We start from the raw sequence: 16353 nt of genomic DNA, 5'->3' as shown, positions 1-16353 counted from the left end.
AAGATGATTAGTATTCCTTGATGACTTTAAAGGATAGATTTATAGGAGACTGTGACAAATTAAAAACTTAGAGGAAAGCAGTGTGGTGTTTTGCAGGGTTCTAGAGGATGAGAAATAGTTCTTATTTGGTGCTTTTAGAACATTTTAAGAATTATTTTTGACACCTCTATTTGAACACTCTAAAGCTATGGGTCCTATGATAAGTAGAATAAAACCAGCTACCTGGAAGTAGACCATAACTTGGATAATTTGCGTCCAATAGGTAAGAGATGGATGGGGAAAGCAAACCAGTGGGGACTGAATTGACTACGAAATTATTCAAGAGCAAAATTTTGAAAACTACTGTCAAGACATATTTGGCTGTTTAGTCATGTCATGTCATGCTACCTCCATAGAAACATTTAAAATTATACTTGTTATATAGCATTATTGTTTCTAGTGGTGCTGTGTCCATGCTGCTTAGGTAGTGTAACGCTAAGTGCATTGTTACCTGTTTCTATTTGAAAGATTTTAATTAAATGATTATTACAAATTAGCATTTTTTATGTGACCTATTATTGCAAATACTAGATAATCTAAAAAAGAAGTGTGATATTTAAAATCTTTGTTCAAATATATTTTTAATCATCTTATTAATACTTGCATATTTAGCATAGTTGTGTAAAACACATAAGTCCTGTAAAGACCTTTTGTTAAGTGATAGGGATATTGCAGTTATCCTCAAAAGCAAGCATGTTGTGCTTTTTGATTATAATCTTCAATCCTTTTTTATATACAAATCATTAAATACATTTATGCCATTTGAAATTGCTTTTCATGTTTCCGTGCATATAAGACTGCTATGAAACAGATTTCCTTGAAAACTGTTAATTTTTCCTATATTCTAATCATATCTGTCTTTCATTTGTGAGGAAAAATACAGGCATTAGACAAATGAGGCAAAGGAAGTTTTTTGCTAAGTAATACTTTTTCTCTACTCTGTAGTATCTAACTTGTTCTGCATTAATTCAATCATGTCTATATGGAAGAGAATGCTTTTTCTTCCTAATATATATGAAATATTCCAGTTGTTCTGTCTTGCAATTAAATAACCTTTCACTTCTTACACTGACCTTGGTTTCCATTCACACTTCTAAAGACCTTTTTGTCTTAAAAATAATGTAATTGAGTAGAAATGCATAATCAGTGATGCATCAAATCTCTGTGAAACAATATTACTTTTAGAAGATACTGTCTAACTTTGCACTAGATTGAATTTCAGGAAACAAACTTCCTTACACTCTTACATCCTAAAAAAGAAATTTTGCAGCAGCAATTACAAGGAAATTAAAAATGCTGTATGCTCTTCTGCTGTAGATAGCTAGATGAAAAATGTGTCCTCTCTGTCATTTGGAGCCTCAATTGACTCAGCTTTGAGGTGGCAATTGACAGAGTGTGTGTCTGTATTAATATTAAATCAGAAATCAGTATTATTCAGTACTGGTATAGAACAGTACGATATCCTCTGTGTGTGCTTGTGGGTGTTTGGTCCTCAGCCGTGGATACTGTTCAGTTGTTAATGCTCTCTTTGGCAGATACTGGCCTGACCCAATTGTAATTCTTCTACAGTGCCTGGACACAATTCAGGGAGTATCAGAGTGAGTAGGTAGGATGGATACTCCTTCAGAGGGGAAGGATGTAACCTGTGATATACCAGTGTCTTCTCCCAAGTAGCAAGGAAAAGGACAAGAAGGAACAGTCTCACACTGGTCCAGAGAAGGTTTAGATTAAATTTTAGGAAAAGTTTCTTTACTGAAACAACTATGAAGCATTGGAACAGGCTTCTCAGGGAAGTGGTTGAGTCCTCATCCCTGGATGTATTTAAATATATGTGGAACATATGTGGAATTTTGCCATGCTGATAGTTAGGCTTGATGATCTTAAAGATCTTTTCCAACCTTCTGTGATTCAATTCTGTGATTAATTTGCTCTTGAGCTCTTAAAATTGAGGAGATCCTTGTCCCTTTTGATTTACAAAAGGGATCTTGAATTCTGCCTTCCAAATTATCCCTTCCTTATGCATGCTCTTTCTCCTAGCTCCTTCAATGTTTGTGAAGTATCTGGTTTTGCTCTTCATAGCCAAATGGTCCCAGTGAAGAGACCACTGGGAAAAAACTGTGTTTTGATCTTCTGCCATATAATCTACCTCAGGTTTGCCTCAGGTGCTTGCATTCTTCTAATTGTGAATTTCTGTGGGTCATTTTTAAAACGTACTTGTTTGTTTGGTTTTTTTTCTAAGTGGAAAAAAGGTTGATGTCTCTCACTTGATCCTGTTTCTTTTGTAATACATTAAATCCTTGCCTTTTGAAATTGTACTTTGTGATGAAGTACTATTGCACTTGCTTATGCATTTTTATTTACCTCGATTCCTGTTTGCTACCCCATAGCTTCAACCTTTAGTCCATGTTGTTAGTAACAATCAGCATCTCATCAAGAAGCACAGAAGACATAACAAGTGACATTTTGTTAGGTACATAGGAAGTATGGATGTATAGAAATTCTTATTTTATAAAAATTGGTGAGTAAACTCCTGAATGAACTGTCAAAATATATGTGTTTTCCTATGAAAAGGGTAGGAAAAAACATCTGAGTTGCAAGAGCTTGTAAATAAATTATCTGGAGGAAAAGGCAGTCTGCTGTATTAATATTTCAAGTTTTGCAATTGAAGCCTTTACATTGAACTGCGCTTAGAGGCCTGTCCTTATTTTGTAGCAGATAATGTTATGTCAAAGCAATGTTTAGTTCTACACAGCAGCTGTTGTATTCATTCTAAATTATGCCAGATTTAATCTTGAATATATTCAGCAGGAGCACCCAGTCGTGCTGACAAACATAAAATGATTTTCAGTAATTTTCTATCCAAACCCTTTGGGCACATTGGCTCTGTGAGGCTGAATTCCCATATTATATCCAAACATTCCAGCAGTAGATTCAATAGGTATCCTACTGGAACTTTACAATAGCAGAGGTAGACAATATGAGACAATTTCTCAAGAGTATTACTTTCCGAATCATTTAAATTGCCCCTGCCTGATTCACCAGTGCTCATGTATTCATTTGTACTTGTTCAAAGCAAATGCAATTTAATTTTACTGTACTCTCAAATCACTGCAATGCTCATTTTACATGTCGAAAGAACAAGACAATAACGTGGATAATCAGGTTTTCAGGGTTTCATAAGGAGAAGTGAAATGTTGCATGGGGAAGAAACAACAGAAGTCAAGGTTCACTTGTGGAACACTTCCAAGAGTATCCTGTAAATCCCAGTCATTGCACAGCAAGAGCACCTTGATAATTGCAGTGATACTGTAATGAGGAGATGACATAAAGTGAGTGAGTGAGAACCTAGTTTAACTGGAGCAGACAGCTGTAGTTGATGGAATAAAATCAACTTTTCTGGAGAGCACTTCATTGCAGGAAATGTGCTGGAGTGTTCCCAGGCACTCTTGACAGCAGCTCTACTCCTTCCACCTGCTCACTGTAGCAGGAGTGTAGTGAATTCTATGTGCCGAAATGGGATGGAGAAAACACTTCTCACCTTTCTCAGCTCAACCCCCAGCAATTCAGGATGCTCATTTAAAATGTAGGAAAGTTCAGTTTATTTTTCTAGGAATATTTTTCGTGCATTCCTGCTGTATGTCTGAACCCCTTTCTGAGTATTTTATAAGTAGGTATGCCACTTTTGACTTCTTATGCAGTTCCAGTTTGTACAAATAATTATGCAAAGGCCAGAACTATGGTGTCCTCTCTTCTGATGTGTTTTGCAATTTTTCTAATCTGCCATGATAAATAATTAGTTGTTACATTTTAGTATGCAGTCCTAGAGATGGTTTGGAATGTCAATAACCAACTTGCCCTCTCCCATAATACCCCAGTCATCAGTGCCCAACAACTCCAAATAGTACATGTCTGGAACTTTAACCTACTGGAATATTCTTATATTGAAAGAAATATCTGTTTTATGGATAGTGACAGTAAGAATCAGGGTGTTTGATGTCCTAGGTTAGGATGAGAAGTAGAGCTCCATACCTCAGTTTTTGTTTCCAATTCCAGTCTCTGCTCAGAGGACTGTACAATGAGAATGATAATTTACAGCAGCAATTAAGAGGCATAATTTCTTCTGTAATGTGAAAATTGAGGGAAATTCTTTCCATAGACTGGTTTAAGTAACTTCAGGAACCACAAACAACTTTTAATTTAACATTTGTAAAGCAGCTGCTTCTTGCAGCTTTAACTCCTTGGGGACTGGCTAGCATTGTGTTTCATATCTGTAGCCAGAGCTGAGCAAATGTTCTCTTCAGGGTGGATTAATGCTGATCTCTGTGAACTCTCTGATCCATCTGGCATCTGGGAAGTACTTTCTCAGTGGATGTCCATTTACTGAGAAAGCACTGTGTAAATACTGTTTGGATTTCTAGGCCCGCATAGCACTTTGTAGGTCACTGGTGATGCTGATGGGGCTTGCAGGCAGCTAGTTTTCAATCCTCCAATGTTCTTCTCAGCTAGAGCTTGCTCCTGCATGCAGAAAATAAGGAGGGAGCCAGACTCATTCTGCATGGCTAATGTGATGTCTCATGCTTGGCTGAGGGGGGAAATCCAGCACATTTCAAGGAACACGTTTCCCTTAAGTTTCATTTCCGATGGTTTGTCACGTATGAAATGAGGAGAAGAATGTTTGAGAATATGCTGACAGTTAATTAGATTTGGTTTCAGGATAGAAGTGAAAAAGTGTTTTGATGTTATCTATTTTGAGAGGAATCAGATATCCAGAAATAGGAGCCTAGGTACAGTATACATGGTAGCACCTCAGCACCTTCATGAAGTATTGTGTATTCGGTCTACAGCTGTCTTATTAGAAAGAGTTCCAAAGTGGGGAGAAGCTGGGACACCTAACTCAAAGTTGCACAAAGATTCTACAGTTTACTTAGCAAATTCAAGGCTTGGCATGCTTTCTTTGGAGTAAATGCCTAAAGTGCCTCTTTCCAAGAATGGTGCAAGGTGCTTGAAGAGAGACCACTAAAGCTTTAATCCACTAAATCTGCTTCAAAGGACTATTATCCTTAGTATATACTCTTTTTTAACTAGATGGACTGACTGATGTGTTATCCTTCTTAGGAGAGGCATTTGTATTTCCATTCAATAAGGTTATAGGAGTTCTTCACTAGCTTCTTTAGGAAAGTGTTACGATCTAGATGACCTAAGAACTTGTGAATTTCTTGGATTTCAGTAGAACACATGGTGTAACTCTTATGCTTGGATATAGTACTTAGACTGCTTGTATTTTGTAATATTATTAAGATGTGTATGATCATTTAACTCTCCATTGTATCTACATATCATTCTTTTGTTTTTATTTACCAGGTTTTTTGCCTAAACTTATGTAACTACTGCAAGCTATCAAGTCTTATGAAGTTGAAGTTCATTCTTCAAGTGTGATTTACTCAGTACAGCATAAAATCATGATGAAAAAGTTGAGCATACCTACAAGCAAAACTTCCCTGGTCCTTTTTCTGTGCCAAATTATTTCTGCACTGGATGTACCTCTTGACTGTAAGTATTAACCTGATAAATAAGAGCAGAATAATGGAAGATTAGTTAAATCATTTCTGTAAGAAGCTGAAGATAACTCCAACATGGTGCTAAAAATAGAATGTGTTTGGCCATTCAATCATGAGTATTTATACTTACTTACTGACGATTTTCAAAATCTGCGCATAGAATTAATTACGTTGGTCAGTTGAGGCAGTTTAACACAGGATTCTCACAGAATCATAATTAGACTTCAGTGTGCCTTTGTTTGATCAAAATGAAGAAGAGCAGAAAAGCCCTCCTAAATGCTAATTATTTTTGAAATTAAAATCATATTGATAATTTTCTAAAAATCCCCGGACAATTCCTAGTTGCTTTAAACAATCACCCTTACCTTCAGGGAAGAGGTTCCCAGGAGCTGATATGAGAGCTAGTAAAAAATTCAAATACATAAAATTCAGACACTCAAAGCATCCTATTTTTTTGATGCAAAAGGGTAAGTAAGGCTCTTAGATTTCTTAAGTAGTGCCTGAAAACAGTTAAGAACTTTTACTTTAAAACATGTTAAAAATGTGCTGAGCTGGGAGCTCCAGCTGACATTAACACAAGGAAACATCTGAAGGAGGAGAAATCCCAAGATCTGAAGTTCTTGTCTAGTATATCTTGTCTAGTAAAAACTTTGTTAGTGGGGAACCTTGAAGGTAGCACTCCATGCTGAAAAGAAATGGTAGTTGCTATATTTTATATTCTCAATAGCTAATTTTATTAAATTACTCATGTTTCAGATTGATGTTTTCTTTCTAAGATAAACATGATCACATTTTCAGAACCATGTTGCACCTCTCAGTGACTATTCATTTGTTAAACTAATTACCAGGGAAGAGAACTTTAGGGCTGATGTTGAATTGGCAGATTAATACATCAGTAAATTTGCCTTTGATTCTAATCTGCATGGTTTTCTTTACCCCTGTGATTTTGATACTTTCCTGCCTTCCAGAAATGCATGTTTTTCTTCACTGACATACATTACAAGTGTGCTTTGGTGGCTTTTTTCCCTATGCATTTTACAAGCCTATCAAACCAATGACCTGTATTTCTGTAACAAAATCAATATATCTGAATCACATGCAACTTGTTTTGTTGTAAATGCCTTTAGACCAATAAGCTGTGGGTTAAACAAGGCTTTGAAAGTTCGATGAATAAATGAATTTGTTACTTTCAAAACTTAATTTTTCTCTTTAAACGTCTTTGCAGGCTATAAATAGTGTTTTAAATCTTTCTTGTAGTTCAGCAACTAATAAAAATTCTGCACCTCTCTAATATCATTATGTTAAGAGCAAGATTTTGGGTTAAATTTACCAGAAATGCATCAATAGACAAAAATGAATATCCCTTTTGGCTGTATAATTTTAATTCTGTTCTGAGAATTTAATTTCCTTCTACTTCATGCTTAATAACTTTGTGATAAAGTCACATACTTGAATTTTTAGCCAGAAATTACATCTAGAATGATGATACTGCTTTCATAAATAATTATGAGAATGGGCTCTGGGAGAGCACCCCAAGGGAAGGACCTAGATTTTTTTGTGGGTCTTCCCTGAATATCCACCATAGAGACCTGGTGATGAGAACATACTTGATTAGTTGAATATTTAGGTTTCATCCAGGTTAGAAATTCCTGTTCATAGCAAGTTCACTAGTTCCTAGTCAGTGTCTCCTCAAAGCAGGCAAGGAATGACTGAAAATGTAGGGGACTCAAGGACATTTGGCCTATTGATAAAGAAAAGTGTTTTTGCAAAGCATTGGAAGTAAGCAATAAAGATCTGACAGCTAAGGTGAATTTTTTTTATTTAGTTTTTTTATTTAACCAAAAAGAGTTGCAAGTCTGTTGTGTAGAATTGGGTGCTTTTGGCTTTACAAGAGTAATTTTAGCCTGAAGCATTCCCTTTGTTCTTCCATGTGATCATATGGGTGGATTGATTTTGACTGCAGCATGAGGGTAGTGCACTCCATTAATTCTGATTTGCTGCTGTCTCCTCTGTATTAGTGTTTTATGTCCTTGCAAGGCCAAAATTGCATAGCTTGGTTGCTGTTAAAAAGTCAACACTTCAGGAAAGTTCCTCACACCAAGAGCTTTAAGATAAATGTAATAATATCTGACACAGTGGAAATTGTGGCTGGAATTTCAGGCATTGCTGCATGGGTTGCAGTGCTGAATGTTTTAAATATTTTCTTTTTAATGGTGACCAATGTACTTGTCAGAGATACTTACCTTCCCTCTCAAAATTGCTAATTTTCTCTTCACTAACAAATGTTTCTCTTTAATCTCCATTTGTCCATTCAACTGCTGATTCTGATGTGGGAATAAAAGCAAAACTTCTAGAAGAATGTAAGTTGCTCTTCACTAAAAATAGGCTGTGTGCTGCTAAAAATTAATTCAGATTGTGTTGCAAATTGAATTTGCAGTCCAAAAATGTGTGATTCTGACATTTGTTTAAAATTTGGTTTGCTGTATCTAGGTGTTTTGTGCATGCAGTGTTCAGAAAATACTACTGTACATAAAACAACACTCTGATATTCTGAATAAATTAATTGTGTGATTTTTGATGGTGTGCTATTTGAGCATTGAAATATTCACTCAATATCAGTATGTACTGTGTTTTATTACTACTTTCAGGAGTAAATACATTTGATAAAAAATATTATTGGAATGTATGTACTTTTGTACTATTTTTCATATATGATGTGGACATATTTTCATATCTACAGTGGATATAGCTATTTAAGTAGACCTCATATTTTATGGGTTCTAACTTCGCTTTAATTTTATGGGTAATTTAATCAGTTTTAAGTGCAGTCCATAACTCAGGAGTGGAGGTTTCAGGGCTTTGATGTGCATCAGATGGAATATCTTGTGGGTTGGAAGTGTTTATGTCATATTCTTTTTCAGAGTGTATTTGCTTTTCCCAAGTAAGCATCTGACATGTACTGACCCTGAGAAATGCCTCTGCAAGGGAAAAGGACTGCCTTCAATTACTCCTAAAGAAATACACACAAAGGCATCAAGTAAAAATGTTGCCTTCCTCTTTCAAGGATTCTTCCCTGTGCAGTGAGGGGCAGAACTAAGTTCTCTGTGGCCTCTTCTGTTCTGCTTAGCTGCTGTGTTTTGTTATGATTCCATGATCTGATTTCTTTTCATTGCTGTTTCTTGCAGGTAGGGTTTTACAGACAGCTACCTCTGCCTGTGCAAAGGAGTACTTAATGTATAATGGTATACTTAAGGAAGACTTAAATAAAAATCCCAGTTGTACAATTTTAACTGTCTAGAGTGAGGCATGAGAACACAGCTAATGCTAATGATTGAATTATTTTGTTCTGGTGGCTAGAAATTACCCCAAAGCAGTAGCAAAGGATATTGCTGGACAGGTGATTTACAGCACCTAGGCAGGGATGTTCATGGGCATGTTATTTAACAGGTTTATTTAGGTGACACTAAGCTATAAACATATGAATAATGTTGAGGAAGACACCTTTCTCACTGTCCTAATATCACAAACAGTATTTTTTTTAAATGCAAAAATGGGCATAGATAATGGTAAAAGATTATAAATTACTTTCAGTAGGTAGGCACCAACTACTTTCTCAAGTGAATTGATTTTGTTCTTTGCTACTTGTTTTATAGTACTAGACAAATCACAAATGTTAAATGATTGCTTCTCCTGGGACTGTTCACAAGATTGAGTGTATTTTTAAATGGTCTCTTAAGAGGAATCAGTGCCTTACTTTTCCTACATGTTTTCTTTATTTGGAAATTAGATAATATTTTTGTCATTTTTAACAGAGTATTTTACTTATAACACATTTTTACTCCTGAAAAGTAGTTCTTAAAAGCATACTTTATAGATTAATGCAATATGTTAAGCATAATAAATGTGTGGAAAGGTTTCACCCACAGAGAATTTGAAAATACATAAAATGTTTTGAAGCACAAAGCAATGTATATTTTCTCCTTCTGTGTGGTAAAAAAAAAATTTTGTGAAGATTTATGTCTTGCAACTCTTCATTTTGGATTTTTTGGACTTAGAATTTGAGTGTCCTTTGGTTTTGTGAAAATCTGTTGAAATCTGAGGTATAGAAATAATATTTTCATTAAACTTTTTGGCCAAGATCTTCATCCACTGTAAATCAGAATAGCTCAGCTGGAAATTAGTATAGCTACACTGATTTACAAGGGTAGAGAGCTTCCTGATACAAAGGATACTTGAATCCCACTCTTCTGTCAATGATTTGGTTGCTAACTGCGATTCTTCTATCTCTGCTTACAAAAGTGTCTTGGTGATACTTTGAAAATATTGTTGAAATCATCTCTCTTTGTTGTATTCCATAATGAAGTGTCACAACCTCCTACGATAACTCAGCAGTCTCCAAAAGATTACATTGTTGACCCTCGAGAGAATATTGTAATACAGTGTGAAGCCAAAGGAAAGCCACCTCCTAGGTTAGTAGCTCTTTTTTATTTTTTTATTTTTTTGCTATTATTGGCCTAAGAGCATGAAAGAACTAGGAGAACATACTGTAATGAGTCATCAAGCAATTGTAGAATTTTTTTTCTTCTCAAAACTCTAACAATAAAATAATATTAGATTATTACCACAGCAGATAGGCAAATGCTCACAGGACACACTAGGAGGCATGCTGTACTATGAACTGGATGATGTGCCAGGTTTAGGCATAGTGTTTAAGGATAATGGACATTGAATATAGTCAGACTAACACTAATACATTCAAATGTAAGGTTTTGTAAATAATTCCATTTTAGGAAGCTGAAATACAATTTGTTGGAAGTTATGTAGCCTTGATCAGCAGCCTTGTGTACTTAACAGCCTTAAGTTTTGGTTTTGGCAGAAATGGATCAGATTCCTGATCATTGTCAATTTTAAGATCCTCTTTCAGCATCTTGAAATATTTGAAAACTACTAATTTCAAGGTACTGAGTACCTGCACTGGAAACATCAGTAGCCATGATACCTTCTGGCCTTGTTAGTAACTGCTGCTGACTGCAGAGACTATGAACATAGAAATGTGATCTCTCTGCTAAGCAGTGTTATGGTACACAGAAGGTCTGTGAAAAACTGCTCATTCAGACACAGAGCTTGTTGAGGTATTTCTTCTGAATAACCAGGCTTTTTTCTGCATTACTCCTGGTCATTGCCTTGGCATTGTGTTCATTATCAGGCTGGGCAGGAGAATGGAGAAGATGGAGGTTATCTGGGATATTCTCACCCTTTCTAGTGTTCTGTTAAGGACAGGAGTGCCACAGAGCTGCTTTGTTCACCAGCATTTTAGTTTTGCTGGCCCAATGCCACTTTTAAGAGTCAAGGTGTTTACCTTGGGGATCAAATGATTATTGTCCACTTTGGGACATCTGCATCTGCAGATGTTTGTCCTGAACACTTATGATTGGAATTACCAGAGAGGAAAAGAATGCTGTGAGACTGACATACCTGAGCCATGTACCAGGGCTCTCTGCTGTACATCCTCATCTTCCCCATCACACACAGATCTGGCCTTGTTCCCGTGCTAGTGACAGGATTTAAGCAAAGAATTTTCTAATGAGTTTTATAAGCTTGTTCTTAATCTTGTTTATTTTTTTTAAGATATGACATTGATTTAATTTGTATCAGAGTATACTTAAGAAAGTGGTGTTTACAATAGTCTAAGTTGTAGACCATGATTCTCTGCTTCTTTACAATTGTTTATGAGTTCTATTAGTCTTCATTTTTAATGACTACTTTTCAAAGCATCTCTTGTTTTGAGTAGCATCAGTACAAATTTACTAGGTTAAATAAAGGCTATCCAACCATATAATTTCAATTAGAGAATTATGTTTGCATTAGAATAGTTAAAAGAAATCAAACTCACCACAGTCTTCAATTCAGTTGCATAACTTCAAAATTGCCAAACCAATTAAAAGAAATGGTCTCCTGCTGGGGCATGAGATGACACATTTCAGCCCTGAGCAAGTTCTTAAAGACAGGTTTATAAACCCTTTCAACAATAGATTTTATAATCGAAATGCTAATGCAGCTTTAGCAATATCAGTTCTTGCAGATGTTATTGCATCAATTTTAGTAGAAAGGAAATCAGTTCCTTTCCATGTATGATTAACCTCAGAAATTTTTAATGTATTTTTAGAAAAAGAATTGACTTTGAAATAGCTCTTGTTAACAAGTTGAGCCAAACCTTTTATCTTAAAATATTGCTAGATTTCTGTATTGCTTTATTAGTTAATTTAGTTTGGGAATGAGTCTTATCTGCATATAAAAAAATAACATGTATTTTTGCTAATTTTTTTCTTTTTTTCTTCATACAGTCTACAAAAAGTAGCTGAGAATAAACTTTTTTTTTTGTTTTTATTGTTTTAGCTTCTCTTGGACACGCAATGGAACTCATTTTGATATAGATAAAGATGCACAGGTAACAATGAAACCAAATTCAGGGACTCTTGTCATAAATATTATGAATGGTGGGAAGGCAGAAGCATATGAGGGAGTTTACCAGTGTACAGCAAGGAATGAACGAGGAGCAGCTATTTCCAACAATATCGTTATAAGGTCTTCTAGTAAGTACAGCTCTTAATGTTCATAAAGTGTGAAACACTTTGTTTTTTTTATTTGCTTATGTACTTTTTACCTTTTGGTTTTCCTGTCTTAAAAATTCAGTCATTCATATGATCATGCTAGAAGTTATTGCCTATTTTCTAATATTCAGGTATAATTATATATTACATGTTCTCTCAAATAGTTTTTATACAAAAATTTAGTAACTGAGTTTTTTCTTGATGCATCTGGATAATTGTATTATGTTTAAAACAGAGTTGTATGTATGACACTACTCCTAGAATAAAATATTTAAATCCTTAAGGCTTTAAAGATTATTTGTTGACATTGATGGCATAATTGATGGCAACAATTTTTATTCTGTTTATGAAGTCTGTATTCCATACTTTTTGCATTAGCTTTAAAATATAACAGATTGGAACTAAAAAGGAGGTAAAATTTTTTGATTAATGGTAAATTGTTTCTACAGCTTTTTATGAGCTTTATCTCAGTTTAGTTTTCAAGCTTGCCAGCTTAAAATGTGCTGTTTCTCATCTTAATTAAAGAGTGTGTATATAATTCTGCTTCAGAAATGTCTAACTCTCTTTCTATTTTAGCACATCACCTTTTTTTTATTTAGTATACTTACAGTTTTGCAAGATACTGTCATAAAACCTTTAGTGAGTAGACAAAATAGCTTGGATCAGTTAAATATGCTTTTAATAAATCATTGACGTACTTTTCTTCGAAGAAAATGTGAAAAAAATGTGAAAAAGAACAAAAAAAACTTCAGCAAATGTGAAAGGATTTCTGATGGCTATAGTTCTTCCATTTCTCTGGAATACTTTGTGCATTTTCACTTTAAATCTTTGAGTTTTTGCCAATCCATAGTTTGTGTGTGTATCAAAATTCTTTTCTATAGGATCGCCTTTGTGGACAAAGGAAAAGCTAGAACCAAATCATGTTCGTGAAGGTGATTCACTAGTACTGCACTGCAGACCTCCTGTTGGCTTACCACCACCTATCATATTTTGGATGGATAATGGTGAGTTTGTTTTTTATGCAGTTGACTTTGTGCAGTTTTTCTACATAGTAGATCATTGCTTACCTAAACCACAGATGGTGAAGTTTCCCTCTAAGTTAAAATTCAGTGAATTTCCATTTCTGTAGAACAGAGGAAACAAGCATACAGCCCAAAAGCACAAAGCCAAAAGCAGCTGGAGATCTTAATGTAGATTGTAGATTAACCCACTGGGGAAGAATGGGTAGACAAGGGATTTCATCAGGAAGCTTAAAAATGTCTGTGTATGTACCAAGTCACAAATGAGTGTAATTGAATGAATGTGGAGTCTGCAGATCATAATAATAGAGTGTGTCAATTATATTGGACATAAATGTGTTCTTGTTTTCCCTTAGCTTTCCAAAGGCTGCCTCAAAGTGAGAGAGTTTCCCAAGGTCTAAATGGAGATCTTTATTTTTCTAATGTACAACCAGAAGACACCCGGGAGGACTATATCTGCTATGCAAGATTTAATCATACACAAACTATACAGCAGAAACAACCCATATCTGTAAAAGTCTTTTCAAGTAGGTATTGCATCAGCAAATTATGTATTTGCACAGTATTTAACTGGAGCTCTCAAGTTACATGCTAAAGTTGTGTTATGCTAGCAAATTTTGTCATTTTAATTTTGAATAAGAAGTTACATTACTGTATAAACTTGAAACATAATCTCATTTTCTTGATATATAATTGATCTTAAAAGCTATCATTTTTCCATTTATAAGGATTTGTGTTTTGAAAAAAATGTTTTTTAAGACTTGATACATAGAAAACATACAGTGTAAAAAATTAGTTTTCAGATGTTTTTTCCAAAGCAAGAATATTAGGTTATTATAATTATTGTAACTATTGAAACAAATTAATCGATCACTTGATTAACTCGCCGTGGCCATGTCATCACCTTTTGATTCCCAGAATTTTTATTTATCCCTCTTGTATGCTTTCTTCATGATATTCTGTTTATTTCAGTGGATTCATTGAATGACACTATAGCTGCTAATTTGAGTGACACTGATATTTTTGGTGGTGAGTTACACTGGTCCCCACTGATACTCCTTGTTTCACAGTAGCATTTAGTTAACTAACTTCACCTCCATGGCTACTTAATCTTTTGCTCCTTTTTCAGTTCTAATAAAGGTATTAATTAGTGCTGGTGATAATACATACTTTGCAAAGGGACTGCACAATGTGATCCTTTCAAATATTTAATGTTTCAGTACTCTTGTAACATATGGCTTAAAGAAAATATAAACACATAATAAGAGTGCTTTCACACTTGTGCAGATTTTAAAAACTACTCTATACTGTGTTGATTTTTTATATTTTTCCTTCAATTTACCTAGTAGTTTGATTATGTTCATTATCACTAGGACTATTCAATGTCATATGCTGCATAATAAATAACAACAATTAAGCACCTAACAGACCCACTTCACATTTAATAACTTACTGAATGTACCAATAAATTCATAGGGGTAGGATGAGTTTTGTTTGTTTGGTGTTTAAGCTGGTCTTTCCATTAATCTATGTTGAATGGTCTTTTGTATGTTCTGAATTAAATCCTCCTGAACAGATTTATGTGTGTTTAGCAAGGCTGACTTTGGAGCACCACTGATTCTAGGCTGTTCACTTGATATTGGGTGACATAGAAAATACTTTATATTTATTCCATTTTTTGTCTTTTTCCTCTTGAAATGGGGCTTTCAATATATTAAACCATAACATATATGAATCTAAAATAAAACATGGGCACAGAATATTTTACTTCTCTACGTAAAAATTGCATGTTCTTCAGGAGGAGCAAGCAAGAAGTAAGTACCTGAACACAAAGCAATATATTAGCTACAATTAGTGAGGGAAACAGTATTGGGTTGGCTCCCAACTCAGAGCCACCATGGCTAATTCTTCTGAACACTTATAGTCTGGGCAAGTGAGTCAGCAGCCCTTGGCAGTGCCAGCACTGGGTAGATGAGCTGTTGCAGTGACTGTCGGCTGCGTTCTTGACTCTAGACTGCTCTGTTCTCACACAATTTTAGGTTGTTTGTGTACTGTTATTAAGGAATTCACAGCACATACTAGATTAAAATGAAGTGTTGTATTTATGCTAATGTATCAGTTAATCCTGTACCCTAACAAACCTTGAGTTTATTATGTTTCTAATCCCATTTTTAAAAAACAAAATTATTATTTTAATTTTTTAGACTCTTACAGCACTTTAGAGCAATTTAGTTCTATATATTAAAATTGCTACAAGAGAACATTAGAGTGTTCACAGAAAGCACTCTATAATTACCGAAAACTCTCATTCTGAATTCTAAGGAGGCATAGGAAATACCGTATACTTCAAAAGCCAATATAGTGTCAGAAATGAGTCTTTTATTTATAGCTGCCTTTGTACTGTGGTTATTGCTTGCAGGTTAATCAAGGTTCTATATTGCAAGACTGGGGAACAGTCTGAATTAAAGTTAAATATATAGAAAGAGGAAAATACAAGGATTAATTTCTGAAACAATGCCTCACATTGTCTAGAAAATATTAAAACATATTCCATGTACCTTTCACTCCCTTGGTTTATATTTATGATTAAAAATAACTTTGCTTTATTTTTATTTTGATGGAAGCCCAGGAATTTTCAGTAACTCTCAGTCTTGCCTCACACCAGTGGCCTCTTACTCCCCATTATAGTTGAATGAAACAGCAGCTACTTAGGATTAAGACTGCATAGTTGCTTATGTAAAAGCTTTGTATCAATTGTTCCTGTCTTTTAATAATAACATTTCTCTTCTATGTGTTCAAAATTGTGGCATTTAACAGATATGTTATGTCTGTCAAAAAACTAATGTGTTCAGCTTTGTAGTTGTGCTGCACAATGACTTTTAATCAAATGGCCAATGTGGTACAAAATCTCTGTACAAAGTGTGGGAATGGATGTATGCACTTGATTGGTATTAGAACAAAGTTTAGAAATTAATTGTTTTACTTCTTCGTGTTCTAGCAAAGCCAGTTACAGAAAGGCAGCCCGTTCTTCTAACACCAACAGGTAGCACAAGTACCAAAGTGGAACTCAGAGGAAATGTGCTTTTGTTGGAGTGCATTGCAGCAGGATTGTGAGTTACTTTTGAG

The 16353-nt window shown here is 34.8% G+C and overlaps 1 protein-coding gene across 25 annotated transcripts in view; it reads left to right on the top strand.

Annotated features, from left to right (window-relative positions):
- NRCAM (neuronal cell adhesion molecule) overlaps window positions 1-16353 on the top strand; it is a 138448-nt gene that overhangs the window by 68143 nt on the left and 53952 nt on the right. For 19 of the 25 annotated variants that reach the window (XM_056482385.1, XM_056482384.1, XM_056482382.1 and 16 more), the window contains 7 exons: window positions 5401-5589; window positions 9961-10066; window positions 11994-12190; window positions 13090-13212; window positions 13584-13754; window positions 14200-14256; window positions 16226-16337. In XM_056482385.1, the coding sequence (XP_056338360.1) occupies window positions 5499-5589; window positions 9961-10066; window positions 11994-12190; window positions 13090-13212; window positions 13584-13754; window positions 14200-14256; window positions 16226-16337 (857 nt within the window). In that variant the 5' untranslated portion in view covers window positions 5401-5498. The remainder of the gene's footprint in view (window positions 1-5400; window positions 5590-9960; window positions 10067-11993; window positions 12191-13089; window positions 13213-13583; window positions 13755-14199; window positions 14257-16225; window positions 16338-16353) is intronic. The other 6 variants (XM_056482388.1, XM_056482387.1, XM_056482380.1 and 3 more) reach the window with 1 other exon arrangement.

The sequence above is a fragment of the Oenanthe melanoleuca genome, chromosome 1A (assembly GCF_029582105.1).
Source record: "Oenanthe melanoleuca isolate GR-GAL-2019-014 chromosome 1A, OMel1.0, whole genome shotgun sequence".
Lineage (NCBI taxonomy): Eukaryota > Metazoa > Chordata > Aves > Passeriformes > Muscicapidae > Oenanthe > Oenanthe melanoleuca.
Note: the sequence above shows the minus strand (reverse complement) of the source record. Positions and strands in the feature narration are given on the sequence as shown.